A 15992-nucleotide genomic window follows, 5' to 3' on the forward strand; every position below is an offset into this window, starting at 1 on the left:
CTATTTCTTTTTTTTAAGGCAGTGTTTGCAGAAAACAATGTCAGTATTTCTTGTACTCCTAGGAGGGGGATGTTTTCTGGATGGGAGATGTCTAAATAAGTCTGAAAGCTTTCTTGATAATGAAGACCAGGATGGAGGCGGCATGCTGCTGCTGTGGATTGATGCTCTGGATGTAACACGGTCCTGGTTTAAAGTCAGCAGCAGGTTTGGACACGGCAGAGCCGGTAAATCCAGCTGCCAGGCAAGACTAATCTCCCTGCCTTGGCTTCAGCATTTCCTGGGTGTTCAGGGCTCTTGTCCAGACTTTGTGGAGGGAAGCTGCTTCTATTTTTTTTTTTTTTTGGTGTGTATATTTCTGTTTCCCCCTGCTGTTGTGACTGTCATCTTGATAGAGAGGGGAGAAATCCTTCTTAAAAGCATAGTTAAATCAGTTAATTTGGTATTCTGCAGGTAAGGAATACATAGGGAGCGTTAGTAGGCTGAAAACCAAACAAAAAGAAAGGACATAAAAATGAGAAATGTCAGAAATACTGTATGGATGAAATTCTGTTATTTCCATGACCATAATTACTAGAGCTGTCAGAGGGACTAAGCCTTCTGTAATAAGGGCTGATCTTAGCAGCCACTGACTTTCATGGTTGAACATGAAATCTCTTTTTTGTTTAAATCAAAATAGTATGTAGAGACATGACAACCAGATAATAGAAACTGGAGGAGAATGAATGCAGCGTGGTGAGCAGGGATGTGCAGGAGCTCCTAAACCAGCTGTGGGGCTGTGTCTGTGTAGAGGAAACCTGGTTTTGTGCTAAGAAACCCTACTGGGTTTTAGTGTGGTAAAGTGTTTGGTATTCTGACTTTAAGTGATCCTGGGAGCACTTTTAGGTCAAGTCAGGTGAAGGTGAAAGCAAAGTTTTCTTATGCCATTTATGAAATGCAGAACAGTCAAAATGGTTGCAAAGATGTATAAGGAGAACTGCCAGGAGAAAGAGGGAGTCACATTTCCTCTCTTCTCCCAAGAACAAATCCCACCTGGATGCAGGTGGCAGATGCATACCTCGTGCATCTTGGTGGAGCTGCCAAGAGCACAGCCCCGGCGAGTTCATCAGCCGTGGGATGTCTGCTGGGAAGAGAGCCTCTGACTCCCTGCCCAGGGTGACCATATAGACAGACAGAATAACACTGTAGGATCACAAAATTAGGCAGTACGCTTAGTTCTCCAAAATATATTATGGTCAGATTCTCATAGGAAGGATAATTACCACCTGTTGTCCATTGCCCACTTCACAACAGATACTTTTTGCCAACGTGCGTCCTTCATATCAATCAGTTTTATCGTGGTCATCCTAATTAATAATAATTGGACTAAACCAAGAAATTAGTTTTAGTCACTGCTGTTCGTTACAAATAAAATCGTTATCTAGCATTGGGAAAGCGTTGACAGTCTGCCAAATTTCTTCTCTTTAAGAAGTTCTCATTTTGGGTTGATTACACAGACTTCAGAGACATTATATCATCAGAGTTCACGAGCTGTGGTGATTAAAACCTCTCTCTTAATTTTTTGGTTTAGGTTACATTGAAGAATCTTGCATGGTTCCTTGCCCATTTGATTGCAAATTAAGCGATTGGTCCACCTGGACCCCTTGCAGCTCTTCCTGTGGAACAGGGGTGAAAGTCCGATCCAAATGGCTTAAGGAGAAGCCCTACAATGGAGGCCGCCCCTGCCCAAAACTGGATCTCAAGAATCAGGTGAGTGGTGTTAAATAGCCAACAGAAATCTCAATGTGCTTACTGTAGTTTTAACTAGGATCATAAAGGACTGAGCTGATGAAGAAATACAAACAGGAGTTATCTCGGGGACCCTTCTTCGTTTTGGGTTTTGTAGGCACTTGTAGAACTTCTTGAGGATTGAGGGGAAGATGCTCATGTTACAGCAGAATTTGACAAGAAACACCTCATTTCTTATATAAAGACAGGTTTTATCTACCATAGCACAGGAAGCCCTGGACAAATAATCCCACCTGGGTAGCATATAAACATCAGAGAACTGAGATGTCACGGACATTTTAAAAATCTTTAATTCTTTCTGAGACTATGGTAGCAGCAGAAACATTTGTTAAGTATATATTACTATTTTTGGCAACATTTCCCTTAGACACAGCACAAGTTTCCTTCAACATTAATCTCTGTATATTCAATATCGAAGTGTCCCATTAGAGGGAAATAATCTCTAAAGTGCTGCTCTTAAAAAAATCAACATGTATTTAAATGACATTTAATGCTGTATGCATTTCTACAAAACTAATAGAGATTTCCTACACATACTGATTAATTCTTAATGCTAATTAACACTGATGAAGTACTATTAGTTTGGCCTGCTCTTTCAAATTCAACTATGAAAATTAATTAATAGGACAGAAACTGTCATGCCGAAGGGACTTGATGTATATTATGAATATGTGAGTGTATATATATAATGAGTTGTACAATATGTGTAGAAGGCCTTTAACAGTCTTCCTACGAAGATGTATTTGTATAGTGGCTAGCAGGTGCTAGAGCTGCTGGATCCTGTTTACTGTGCAATCGCTGCAGCAGCAGTTGTGTCCCAGGAGGCAGCACCACTTCTACCACCTGATTCTCAACTTGCTTAATTTTCCTCACAGTTTTTTTTTTTTTTCCTGTGAGAAGCAGTTAAATACTTTTTTTTTTTTTTGCTTATTACTGTTTGAAATTCATAGGCAGTATGACAGAAGAAGCAAGAACTAAGAAATATAAAACTGCAATAAAGTGTATGTTGTCCATACCTCAGTGCTTTTCTTAATAGATCAGAGAGGTCGCCAGAGAAGCAGAATGAAATCCCACAGTAAGTTGTTAGGTAACAATAAGCTCCTTTGTAATGAAAAGATACTGGGATTGTTACCCACAGACACAGCAGACTACTTCTGTTAAAAGGAAACATTGCTATAAAGTGTTGCCTATTCCCACACACATTAGATTTGCTAATTTCAAAACCCTTTTTGGAAGATACTGAAGGAAAGAAATTGTTTAAACTTGGAAATTATGTCTCTGTAAGGTTTATCGGCGTTATGGCTGGTATTAATATAAATGTGGCTGGTGCTTTTTGCCCCTTTACCAGGAACACAAGGCTTGATCTATAAGTATGTGTATATATTTATACACACGTATGTGTGTGTGTTTGCATTTGTTGGCTCCCCATATGTTTCTTAATCCTTTGTGCAGTTAGGAAGGAGTCTTGCTTGCTCTGCACCCAGTGGACATTGACTTCCAGCACTGATTTAGAAATGCTGAAGTCCTTACGCACATTGCAGCATGCAAAAGTTGTCTGCTCAGGTGGCAAACTGGGTTAGCTGATTGTACTGATGTGTAATGAAGCTGGATACACATATTTAATCCAGGGCAAGGCAGATTGTCTTCTTTTTCCTCCGAGGTGGGCAGTGTTTAAATCCTAGAGCAAAACTCTCCAGAATTCTGTATATATTCATATGTGACTTCCTACTTATTTTTACGTAATCGTATAATCTGGGTTAAATACCTGAAATACAATACTTGCTCTTCTGTGGTTATCAGGCATGAGAAAGCTAAGTCACCTTGGTGCATGATTTTCTTTATCTTTTGCTGGTGACAATGCTATATTGTGTTTTATGCTTTGATAAAGACTTCAGACAACTTAAAATCAAGACTAAACCTCCTCTAGGTGCCAGTAGATTTCTTTTATTATTTCCTCCAGTATTTTAGTTGTCTTTTTAAAATTATTGTTTCTGAGCTTGAGTCTTGTTATTACTCAACTATCTTGGAGAACCCTCAATTTTCCAGTATCTTACAATTAAAACCCTTGGTCAGTTTGTGTCTTTTCCTCATTAAGCCAAATAATTTTTAACTCTCTTCTTTTGAAAGGTGTTTTCTAGGCTTGTTGTCAGACCCTTGTAAGTCCTTTTTTTTTTCTTTTTTTTTCCCAATGCGTTTCAGATATTTGACATGAATTTAAGTACGGAGAGCGTAACTTGAAGCAGTATTCCAGCAGTTCTCCCTTACAATTTCCCATTGTTTCCAGATCCCTGCCAATACAGATACTTCAGCAAGGCTACTGCTTTAGAGAGAAGGGCAATTTGTATGATCAAAACAATTTATTGATTAATATAAAAATTACTGATTCACAGAAACCTTTTTACAGTGCACTGTCCTCCTAGAAGCAGTTCAGTCATGGCAGTGCAGTTCGCTTGTGTATTTAGAACCGAACTTTTTAGCATAAATTTAATTTTATACTGAGATAATGAGACGTCCTGTTCCTGCATTATATTCCATGGAGTTTATGCTCCTAATTCCATGGAGTATTTTGGCTCTTCTGGCAGTAAATTCGGCTGGTGCTAACAACATACCATTGGAGCCCTGGGTGCCTGCTTGGAGCCAGACATCAGGGCTGTTCCTGCAATCCCTGTGCAAAATGGGGTGGGGGAGCTGCCTAGGACCTCAGGGCTGCACACCTGGCTGGAGGTGCCTCTCCCTGATAACAAGAGGATCTTGAAACCACTCTTTGAGATGTTTTAAGCTCATTCTGCCTGTAGAGCTTCTCATTCAATGGACCTTCTCGGGTGCAGTAGATGTGAGAAGTAAACTCTGAGCTATCACTTGATTTGATACGGTCACTTTAGCTTTCAGCTTGTTCTGTGTTATTGTCCCATGAAATTAGATAGTGAATTACAATATTTGGGGGAAAAGATGACAGTATTTTAATGCAAATCCATGTGATATGTTGAATTACTTTTGTCTTGTACCTCTGTTTGAAAATTGTTGAAGAGTTAGTTAACTATATTTTGCTAAATCTTTTAAAGAAAATGGGCGTTGCATGTAGAAGTTGTGGAGCTCTTATCTAAGGCTATGATTGCTTCTGAACAGCCAATTGGATTATAGGGTTAGCTGGCAGATGTTCTTGGCTGGGCATTGCATGTTAAAAGAGTTGTAGCATTTACATTTTTCTATTTCTGCTGTTATTTGAATGCACTTACACAGCATGCAGTTGCTAAGCTATTTAATATGTAGTTCTACATGACTAAAGGTTAAATATGAGTTATGGGGAGTTTATTGCTTGAATATTCTTTTATAGGTTTTTAGGATTACTACAAGAAAATGCATTTTCTTTTAAAGACTCATGAATTCCAAGGATTATCTTTCTATTGATTGCTCTAATATATATTCTTGTCAAGATTTTCCTTCCTTTTCCTTCCTCCCTCTCTTGCTCTTACCTGCTCCTGCTAAAGGACAAATATCATAGCAAATGGTTTATTGCCTTTGTATATATTGTATATATTTAAGCAAACATTTTTAAAGGATTAAGAGCCTTTGTAAAGGCAGGCATAGCAGGAAAGATGTATTTGAAATTTAAGTTTACAGCTTTATTTAAAATGAAGATTTTTTTTGTTCTTAATGACATTTTCCAGTTTTCACTCTAGAATATGAGAAATACAGACACCTGCACATTACAAATGAAAGTACTTTTCCTGAAATTGAATGCACAAGTTTAATAATCAGGAAAAGGAGGACAGTGGTATCTTTATAGCTCAGACCTCTCAGAAACAAGTGTGAAGATGTATGATTTTCTGGTAAACTTTTCATAGAAAATGACTGGTTTAGTTCAACTCACACTTCCAAGGGAAAGAGATTTTTTTTTTTTGATTAGCAAAAATGTGTCAAATTTCAAAAGTAAAAAATATTACAAAATTATAAGCTTTGAAAACTCACCATTAGAATGTGCAAGATTGGATGGGTTTGAACCCTCATGCTAATTGTAGAAGTCACTGTCATTTGGAGCCAAACATGGGCTTGGGTGTTGGGGAGGGTGTCATGTATGTGATCTTTCCCATTTTCTAATCTGCAATGTTAGTAAAGGTTTGTTCAAGAAAGACCTTTTGTTAAGATGTTTCCTGGGCTTCTTACACTTCCTCAAAAAAATTATAAATAAGCAACACAGCAGTATGCAGACTAAGGTTTGATTTACATTCATAGTGGTTTCTCAAGGCAATTTTTGGCTCGCGTTTTGCAAGCTAAGTTTCCATGATCCAAAAATGCCCTGACTCGTAGCTTGCAAGCTTTAGACTGTCAGAAGAACTCTGCCTAAGGAAGAGCAATGTAGCATGTCTTATCACAAGACACTGTAATGAAACAAGGTCCATTTTCACTTAGGTAGGTAACTGCTCTCAGAAAGAGCAATAATTTTGCATACAATAAAGTTTCTGAAGAAGCAACGTATAGCATATAGCACTGTATTTCTCCTGTTTGTCTTCCTTCAAGTTATATTCCAGTACTTACCTGCTGACAGGAAATATTTGCAACCTCTTTGGTTTATCTTTCTGTCTCCTATCTGACTGTGAAATGTTATAGTAGTATTTTTTCTCTTAATTTTGAATGTCTGATTATAAAAGGTTTTGGTATTGTGTTTTATTTTGTTATAATAGTTGCACTCTTCTCTTGCATAAATATATCTTTTATGCATACATAAGCATGTATTTATCTGTGTGTGTGTGTTCATGAAGCATTTTCAAAACTGTTAGGTTCCTCTGTTAGAAGTTGTGTCTGAACCCAACATTCTTTCATTGCTGTCAAAAAGTTAGCTCACATCCAGTTCCTGGTTGGATATCCCTTGCATTTTAGTGTCAGAAATCGGTCTTCAAGAATATAATCGATAATGTATTATCTATAAATAGCGCCTGCATAAATTACTTCTTTTATAATATAGATTGCTGATTGTCAGAAAGTCACCACACTTTTTGGAAGGCACTCGTAAATGGATGCCAGTAGTTTATTCCTGAGCCCTGTCACAGGCTGCTGTTCCACCAGCTGGGGGAGATCCCTTTCTGTGGCACGCAAGGACACGCCTGACCTATATTTTCCTCTAGCTCTATCAATGTTCATTTGCTTTGTGTGCAACTTAACTTCTGGAAACGAAGATCTGTCCTTACTCTTGGTTTTACCTTCAGAAGATCAGATTTCCTCCCACTCAGAGTTAAAGGAAGGAATTACACTATAGAAAACATTGCTCCTCTGATTCCAGGCCGTTCTTACAGTATCATAAAAACAATGTGGTTTTTTTTTGTTTTGTTTTTTTTTTGTTTGTTTTTTTTTCCTGGTACAATCATGTGGGAGAATTTTCAATCTCAAAAAATAGTGAAAACTTCATGGTTTCCTTACACTTTTCTTTCTGTGACTGAGAGTTTTAATAACTGTAATTCAGTTCATTAAATGGGCCAAAAGTAGCAAGCCAATTCTGTACAGCCTGAGTGCTATCTCACCTTCCTGAAGAAAGGGTCTGAAAAGCCTACCATGTGAAGCAGTACTGCTTCCTTTGCTAAAGGAAATAGAGCCATTTCCCATGTTTTCCGTCAGCATAATAACCTGTAGCATGTACTGTAATTCTCAGCATACATTAATTTTGCATCCGGTTTCAATAGCTATCCACATTTGATTTTCATTTCTCCTGCAAGTTTTCTGGTAAATAAAAAGTCATGTAAGCATATTTTCGCAATTGCCATTCATGAAAAGCTTCATCCTTGTAAAATGGAGCCATTTGACAACTTCCTGGGAAGTATTTTTCACTTTACTAAGTATTCTTATAGCTCTTTCACACTCCTCTGTAATAATAATACACATTAATAGATGCTGTAATGCTATTTTTTGTAATTGTGAGGATATGTGCCCTTTCTAAATTAAATATCACGCTATGTCAGTCTAATTCTCAGAATTGCTCTGAATCCACAAAAATTAACACCCTTGTGCTAACTGACTAAACTGCACTTTTCTGTCTACTACAGACCGTACCAACTTCATGAAATGTGGATCAAAGCAGGACATTTTGCTGTAAAAGCAAATGATACATTCGCACCTCTTGAACTGAAAATTTACCCATAATTATTTCTGACTGAAGTGCAGAGTTCCTATTTTTGTTGTTGAAGAAAATAGTGATTGTTTAATATGATAACATAGTGCAAATGTTGTGAAAGACAGGAGTTACACTAAAAGTGTTTTGTCCTATTTGCTTTTGTACAGAGGAGATAGAATTAAATGGAAAATCAGTCATAGGAGGTTGGGTTGCCCAGTGGGCAAAGTATTAGCGTTTCACCTAAGGAACTGAAATTAAATTGGTTTAGGCAATATTTTTTAAGGAAAGAAGTTTGGTTTGTACTGAATCTTTTGTGGACAATATGTCATGTTGGAGGACCAGCGTGTGCTGCGTATCATAAATCAGCATGACAGCGTCTAACACTGAGACTGAACTTACTCTTGCTTGTCTTTGTCTTAGGAGCAGAAGAACATAGAGGATTGATGCCTCGGTTGTTCCTTGGCAGCAGATTTAATCTTGTTCCACCCCCCCCCACCACCTCTTCCTCCTTTTAGAGTTTTTTCTATTTCTTTTCCAGAAAGTTTTGTGGTAGAATTTGTCCTCAGCTGTAGGTTCACAATAATTCTGGAAAGGAAATACTGCATAACAGTTAAAATAAGTAGGTAGGTTTTGCTCTAATTTGAACAAGCAAGAATATTCAGAATAAAACATGTTGGTCCATCTTCCCCATTTCCTATGGTAGAAGAGATGAAAAACACAGCTATTTGGCACCATGTATTTTATCACGTTACTTAGTCTTCAGAAACAGTGAATTACAGAGAGAGGTATCACTTCTCTTGCTTTTGGCAAGTTGAATGAAGATGTTAATGTGTTTTCTTTTACTCTACACTCTTATAATTTTGGTGTGTACAAAATTGTTTTCTAAAATATTATTTTGTTGATTGCAAAACAATGTTTGCTATAATAGAAGACATGAATATGGAAATTTCTTCTGAAATAGATTCCAAGTCAAGTAATGAAATTAATTGCAATAATTTATAGTTCTATAGAACTTGGCACGTGATGATTTCAAAACTTTTTGAGGTATGAGCTCAACAAGATCTTGGCATTAGACAGGAGTAGATGAAGCAGGAGGCAGTCCAGCTCTGTGTCGGGTCTGGGGAGGTGTGTGTGCAATCTGAACCACAGTGCAGAGCACCTAGATGGAACAAAGTGGGGATTGGGTTGGGTTGGACAATTGGGTTGATGGCTTTGGCTTGATTTAGCCATCCGCTACCGTCAGAAGCCAGTGCAAGGCTACTCTAGGTAAGAAAGCTGTAAGAAAGGATGTCACAGCTGTCTGCTCCAGCTCTGATGCTGGAAAAATTGGGGTGAAGAAACGAGTTTCCTCTCTGCAGGGCAGAGTGTGTCACGTATCCTTTGGTCAGCCAAATCCAAGTCTGAATGGGTATTATATGGACCTCTACACTGAGGTCTTCTGTGCTTGCTCTACTGTGGCTGCATCTCCAGCTTTGTTATTGATTAGGATTTTAGTCACTTTTTCAGTTTTCAAGTAGGCAGCACCATCTCTTAGAAGGACTGAATTTTCTTCTAAACGTGTAGCAAATTCCGTGTCCCTGGTTTGAAGTCTACTAAATTCAGTTGTTTGATTTTCTTCTTAGAGGAATGGGTTTCTTAAGGATGTCTTGACACACCTGTATGCTGTGAATATATTCTAGATTTCAGAGCAGAAAATTCCTGCGTCTTCACTAAATCTATGATTTTTGCATTTTCTGACTTTTATGAATAAGAGGCAATGATTTGAAATGAAGTTGCTGTTCAAACAGGGAGAATGGACAAGAAGATATATGTTATGTTATCATCTGTCAGAGCTACTAGGAAGCCTGGCGTTGCTGAGACACTTCTTGCATTATGATCCTTAAAATAACCCTGATCTTGCCTTTTTAAGTGTTGAATATATCTGTGTTGTTCCGTGTACGGCAGTTATCATTGATTAATACTTAACAAGTGTTAATAATTTTTCTGGTGCAGACATTTCTTGTGGCCATTTCCCAGAAATTATACCCATATCATTTGTTCAGTTTGCTTTGTTTTATGTAGGGTGGCTGATTGATAGATTCAGGAACAGATTTTATTTTCTTTTTATGTTGCTTAATTGGTTTCCTCCTCTAAGACAACAGAATAAAAGTGAGAACGACCTTCTGTATGCCTCTTGATGCCTCCTCACATGACTGCAAGGATTGTGCTCGGCTTCCCACCAGCTAGACGTGTGCATTTGAACTGCAAGCTGAATACATGAATCTTGCGTCTTTTTTAGGTGACAGCATCAGGATCATCAGCATTACCAGGCTGATAGCTGGAATATGAGCCACTTTGTGATTTTAGCTTTCGAGGCCCAATTACAGCTTTCTGAGTGATTGCAGATACAACCCCCATGTCAGGGAGGTCTGGTGTTTGCAAGGGATGTTTTCCAGAAGTTGAAATTCATTCTGGTCACATACCGGTTGGTTTGGGGGAAAGAAAGGAGAAATTGTATTTACTGTAGAGCTGTGTAGGGCTGTCCCTGCCTCCTGAGTTGCCTGTTACAACGGGCACACTAAGAAAGCAGCTGTAAATATGGCTCTCTGGGAGAGTGCAGTATGGATGGAGCCTGTGTAAGCTAGGGAGTGCATACGCTTCCAGTCCCAGTGAAGGATTTTAGCTTTTCCTATTGTTCTTTCCGTTCTTTCTGCTTCCTTTTCTTCCATGGTAAAGCACAGCTAAATGAAGACGAAGTCTGCAGGTGCATCCTCAGCCCCTAGCAGCACCCCAGGTCCTGGGGGGAGAACCTGGCTGTTAGGGCTCTGTGGTTTACGTACAGATCACGTACAGATTCAGCTAATCCTTCCTCATTTCCTATAGATCTTGACATGTCTTACTGTTACAAATAAGTACGTTGCAGGCTATAGCCACCCACAGAAAAACTGAGGACAAGTGGATTTTTATGTATTAATGCAATGTGAATGGATAGATTCTTCTGCTCCAGTAAGACGTATATTCTGTCCTGTCTAACTTTATTTACTGCTTCTTGAGGAGTGCGTAAATCAGCAGTCCCATGTAGTCTGTTGTGACATATTGCTTAATTAAAAGTTATGAGGGCTTTTAATCCTTTATATAATTTATATTATTTTTGAGTCAGCTGTTTCCCATATTGTAACTTAACCAGGAAACACGCATTACTTTATGAAGGGAACGTTTTGTGAATCCTCGTGCTCTCTAGCAGATGTGGCACACAACAGCGTCTCAGATCTTCCAGATTAGCTTTAGAATTCAAACTCACAACCAAAGATAATTAAATGTTAGTGCACCTAATAAAGTTTACCTAGCATTGATTAGAGTTTGATGGCAAATATGGTCTGTGTGTTTGTTAGAGTTACGGATTAGTTTTAAAAGGGATGAGACTGATTTGTGGTTTCACAGTAAACAGATATTAGTTGCACTTTAATAATTTAAAAAGTATGCTTGCTTAAAATGGTTATTTATGTTCTAACACAGAACTAATTTGGTTTAAGTATCGACCCACATGTTGTCAGAATAACAGAACAACCAGTTTTATTGTTTTGTATTAGCATTACCATTGGGTGATTTTTATTTTAGTTTAGTTTATTTGTTGGTAGGTTATTGTAGCATTTATCCCTTAATTAAAGTTGAAACTGGAATGCCTTTTAAAAACTGTTTTTTTTTTCCATATGAGTTAATATTAAAGATAAAGTATGAAAACTTCAATTCTTTTTTTTCTTTTTTTTTTGTAGAGCAGAGATGCAGAGGTGGCTAGGTTGAGAAGTTCTACAAAATATTAACAGTTTTAACGGAACGATTTTGAGTTGCATGTTTCGGAGGAGTCATCTGATTTGAATATTTCTGTGTTTATCTCCCTTTTTCTCAAATGTTATCTTTATAAATTGAAAGTGTGTGTGCCAGTTTCACCAGAAAAACTTTGAGATTTCAGGGGGATATCAGTATCTAGTCCCAGCATTACGGATTCCATGTCAATTTGCATAAGATTTGATATCAATTTGGCTTTAATTGATAGAAAGTTGTTGGTTTTTTTTCAGAAATAAGAATTTCCTATAGCTGGGAGTCAGCTGCCCTCTGTTGGTTGGTTCAGCTTTGCTGTGATTTGATTTGTGTTTCTTATGACTTCTGGTGGGATGGGTGGGAAAAGCCTTCCCCTGGTTCCAGCTGCTGGTCATGCGTTTAACTTCGTGGGAGCCCTTCCAGTAATGCACCTCTGCTGAGTGTGTGGCGTAGCCTTAATGAAGTGCTCAATTTCTCCTAACCTTACTTTCAATTTTGGGTTTTCTAAAAGGCTTCATACATAATTACAGTGTTGTCACTGAACAGTCTTAATTGTTTCTGAAACAAAAATATGTTCATGGATTTTTTAAAAACTTACTTTTAAGATTATATTTAGAATCATTAATAAAAATCCTGAAACTCTGTTTAACTTAATACATATTCATTAATGCTCTTAGGTAGTGTTCTATTTAATACATGGGATTTAGTTTTTTCTTATCCAAGAGGAGTGATGAATTGAGGCTCAAGCCTGCCAAGTGTAAAACAACTTTACTTTCCCTGGCTTCCAGCAGGAATTCTGCCTGCCTTGTGATTTAAACCAAGTCCTTAGTGTATGAAGCCCTGGGCTCCTTGGTCCATCTCTCAACATAGTGTGAAGTGGATGGAATTTCCTATAGCACCTCAGAAAGTTCGTTTTGCTTTTTGTGGGAATGCTTAGTGGTCACTAAGTCTGAAAATATGATGTCTATGAGTGTACACATTTTCAAAATTTCTTAAAAGAAATCCAATTTGTTCCTTTAATTTAAATTCAGTCTACTCCCAAGTGGCCATCTGGAATATTTATATGTATATGTAAATCATTCTTTTGACTGCTAAGTAGTAGTATCTTTGCTGCTGTTGATCCAATTATTAAGAAATTACTCCTTTGTAACCATGGACCTGGGCCTGAATCAAAACACACACGTCAATTTTTTATCCATCTTATATATACTCGTCTCTGTGAGAAGTTAAATCCTAGCTTTGAATTCAAATTTTAAATGTAAGTTTTGATGTAAATCTGTGTCCATATGCCAGGCCCGGGGATATTAATTTTTGTTAACATAATGCATATTTTTGATTATGCTACAGTCACAGCAAAACAGCACTTTAAATTTTGTTTTGGTTCAGTATATAGTTTAGTTGGAGTTTGATGTACAGGAAGTAATCACTGCTTTTAAGAAGGCTCAGATCCTGTGCATGCTTGCTGCAGGACGGAGGTTTCAATTCTGTGAGTTGCAAAAGGGGATGCGAGAACATGTTCAGATCATGCTGCAAGTTTGGATTCTAACATCTCTAAATGCACGGATGTTGGTGTTTTTCTTTCAAGGGGCTTTCCCCCAGCTAATAGCTGGTTGTAAAGTTGGATAGTAAATGAACAGATTTATATTTGTTGGAACACAAACATCAGTGAGTACTTTAGCAACTATAGTTGCAATAGATATTCATTAAAAAATCCATTGGAGAAATCAATTATACTTCAAGTTTGTCTTGTTGAGAGAATGGGAGTACTTGGTCCGTGTAAAGCAGATATTACTCGAGTGATCAGCAGGTGGGCAGACAAAATAGGCTTTATGGATAGTCTCACAGGTGAGCAAAATAATAAGAAAAGATTAATTTTCCATTCCTCGTGTTCCCAGAGCAACCATTGATAAAACAAGCATTTTTTGAGAATGGGAGATGGAAGACTGTATCTTATAGCGCATCGTACATACACAGCCCTCAGGAAGAAAAGTGATGATTAACCTCAATCAGATTAAACATTTGCATATAAAAGAGGTCTTTCTTAATATTCATTTCAGGTCAGTATTTGATAAATGAATCACAGATTTTCATCAGCATTCTCATGTCTTCATTCTTGCACAATAAGTATCCTCCCTGGAGTTGTGTGCAAACAGCAGCATTTTCTGTGTAGTCACATATCACCCAGGAAATTCTAAGTACAAGTTGGATTTAGGTCATATTTGCATGCTAACCACAGAAATTAATCCCGGCTAGAGGAAGACTAAATTATTTTAAGCTTAATTTCCTTTTCTTTCTCATCCTGTTGTAATAACGTAGCATATCACAGTGTTGGAGAGTTTATCAAGGGAAGATGGACAATTTTGGAAGTCCTTCAGGTACTTGTTACCTGATAAAAAGAAGTGGAGTGTTTAATTCTGTGAGATTAATGTTGATTTTATACAGATTTCTTTTACTCCGTATGCTATAGCTTGATGAAAAACAAATAATAATCCTTTCTAGCAGGTCACATAGCCTTCTAGACTATGCAGAGTCCTCAGAAATATTTTTATTTTCCTGTTGTGTAGATCTGAGTAGAGCGGCACAAATCAGCATTCCTGTTTGTAACTTGTGCAACTCGGGTCATAGAAGGGAGCGTGTTCTCCTCCTGCTGCCATCGGGTCTGCTGTTAATTACAGTTCCTCACCCGTTTTCTATTTATCTGGATTAAAAAATCATCCTTAATCAAAAGAAAGCAAAAGTAATCAGTGCGTGACAGGTGTTGATTTTTGCGATGACAAAAAATGTTTAAAGCTGGGAGGTTTTAGCTATGTTTAAAACTGGGAGGATGTGACTCTTTTCTTGTGGTGGTGCCTTCCTAATGACGTTATGGGCAGTGCTGAGGTTTATATGGCCGGCAGTGCAGAAAGACCTACGTAATTCACAGTCAATCTGTGCTGAAACCCGGCTCAGCACTATGTGCAGACACTGCCGCGTGCTCGGGCTGGACAGCCCCGGTTGCTCAGTGGTGCTGGGTCGGTTTTACGGCTGCTCCTCCCTTCTGGAGCACGCCAATAAAGCCCCTGCATATCCCATGGCAGCAGATGCAAACGCCGGCTTTATGCCTTGTCTTCCAGCTAGTGCTTTTCTAACGGCTGCGTTACTCCGACCAAATGTTATCCCTACGGTCTTTGGCCGAACTCTCATCGTTTAATTAAATAAAGGCAAATTCCAATTAACTTTGAAGAGACGTGGAACTGGCTCTGCTTTTTTAGAAAGCGGTGTTAATTTACACAGTATTTCCCTTTTGTCTGCCTATTTGGTGAAGGCGGGACCTTTGATCCAAGTCACACATAAAGCCCTCTAAGCAGCCTCCCTACAGAACCAACATTTGCTTCGTATAGTGGAAGTTTGCACGATTTTGCTGGGTTGTGGTCTGATTTGCAGACTACATAACAGATGAAGTTTGACTCTAAAAAACAGATATCTTTTGGCTCAAATTGGATGTTTATCAATGGAGTTAATGCAAGGAACAATCAGTCTCCACATGCTTCTCTGAAATGTGTCCAACAACATTTGCAGCGCTATTGCAGCATATTTGAAATGGTGAAATAGGGAACATTTGTTACTTTAAAAAGGATGTGTCTGTTGTGGGGGAAAAATACAAAAGTTTGGAGCTTGTGTCAAAATCAGGCATGTGTAAAATGCTGCCTGGGTTGTATTGCAAGCGTCTAAGGAAAGGGAAAGGAATATGCTTCCCGGGACAGGGTTACTGCAGAACCAAGTGAATCCAGACTAACCTGAAATAATGTAATTCTATTAAAAGTAAAGGACAAGCATTGTCAAAGGTCCATGCTTTACGTTTCATCAGTTTGTTTAAATTATAGCTTAGGTACAGTACTGCCCCTTCATTAAGTTCAGTGGAAAAAACTTTCTTTGTAGTTTGTTTTGCCCCTAATAACTTGTGTGGAAAGCAGAATGGATAATTTTTATGACGCTTCCACATGACTTCCACCAGTCTTGCTGGGTGTCTGAACTGCAGCTGTGCTGGCTCGTGGTTCTCAGTGTTGCACACAGCACCAGCAGGGATGGAAGGAGCATTTTTGGTTACCGAGAACAAGTATGCTTTTTAGAATTAAATCTTAGAACAAGCTGTAAAAACCGAGAGATTATTTTACTCGTTTTACATCAGCCATTGCTTAAGTCACTTTACCTTTTCTTTGGTAGCACAGAACTGCCTAAATCCATTTGTTAAATACTAAGGACAAAAACCAATTCATTACCTCCTTCTAGTCAAAGAACAGATTTTCAGTGGTCTAGAATTTAATTT

General features: G+C 38.1%; 1 protein-coding gene across 1 annotated transcript in view; it reads left to right on the plus strand.

The window, feature by feature from the left end:
• THSD7B (thrombospondin type 1 domain containing 7B) overlaps positions 1–15992 on the plus strand; it is a 263133-nt gene that overhangs the window by 183825 nt on the left and 63316 nt on the right. The window contains exon 14 of the mRNA XM_035556107.2: positions 1568–1746. Coding sequence (XP_035412000.1) covers positions 1568–1746 — 179 coding nt within the window. The remainder of the gene's footprint in view (positions 1–1567; positions 1747–15992) is intronic.

Source organism: Cygnus atratus, chromosome 6, assembly GCF_013377495.2.
Source record: "Cygnus atratus isolate AKBS03 ecotype Queensland, Australia chromosome 6, CAtr_DNAZoo_HiC_assembly, whole genome shotgun sequence".
Lineage (NCBI taxonomy): Eukaryota > Metazoa > Chordata > Aves > Anseriformes > Anatidae > Cygnus > Cygnus atratus.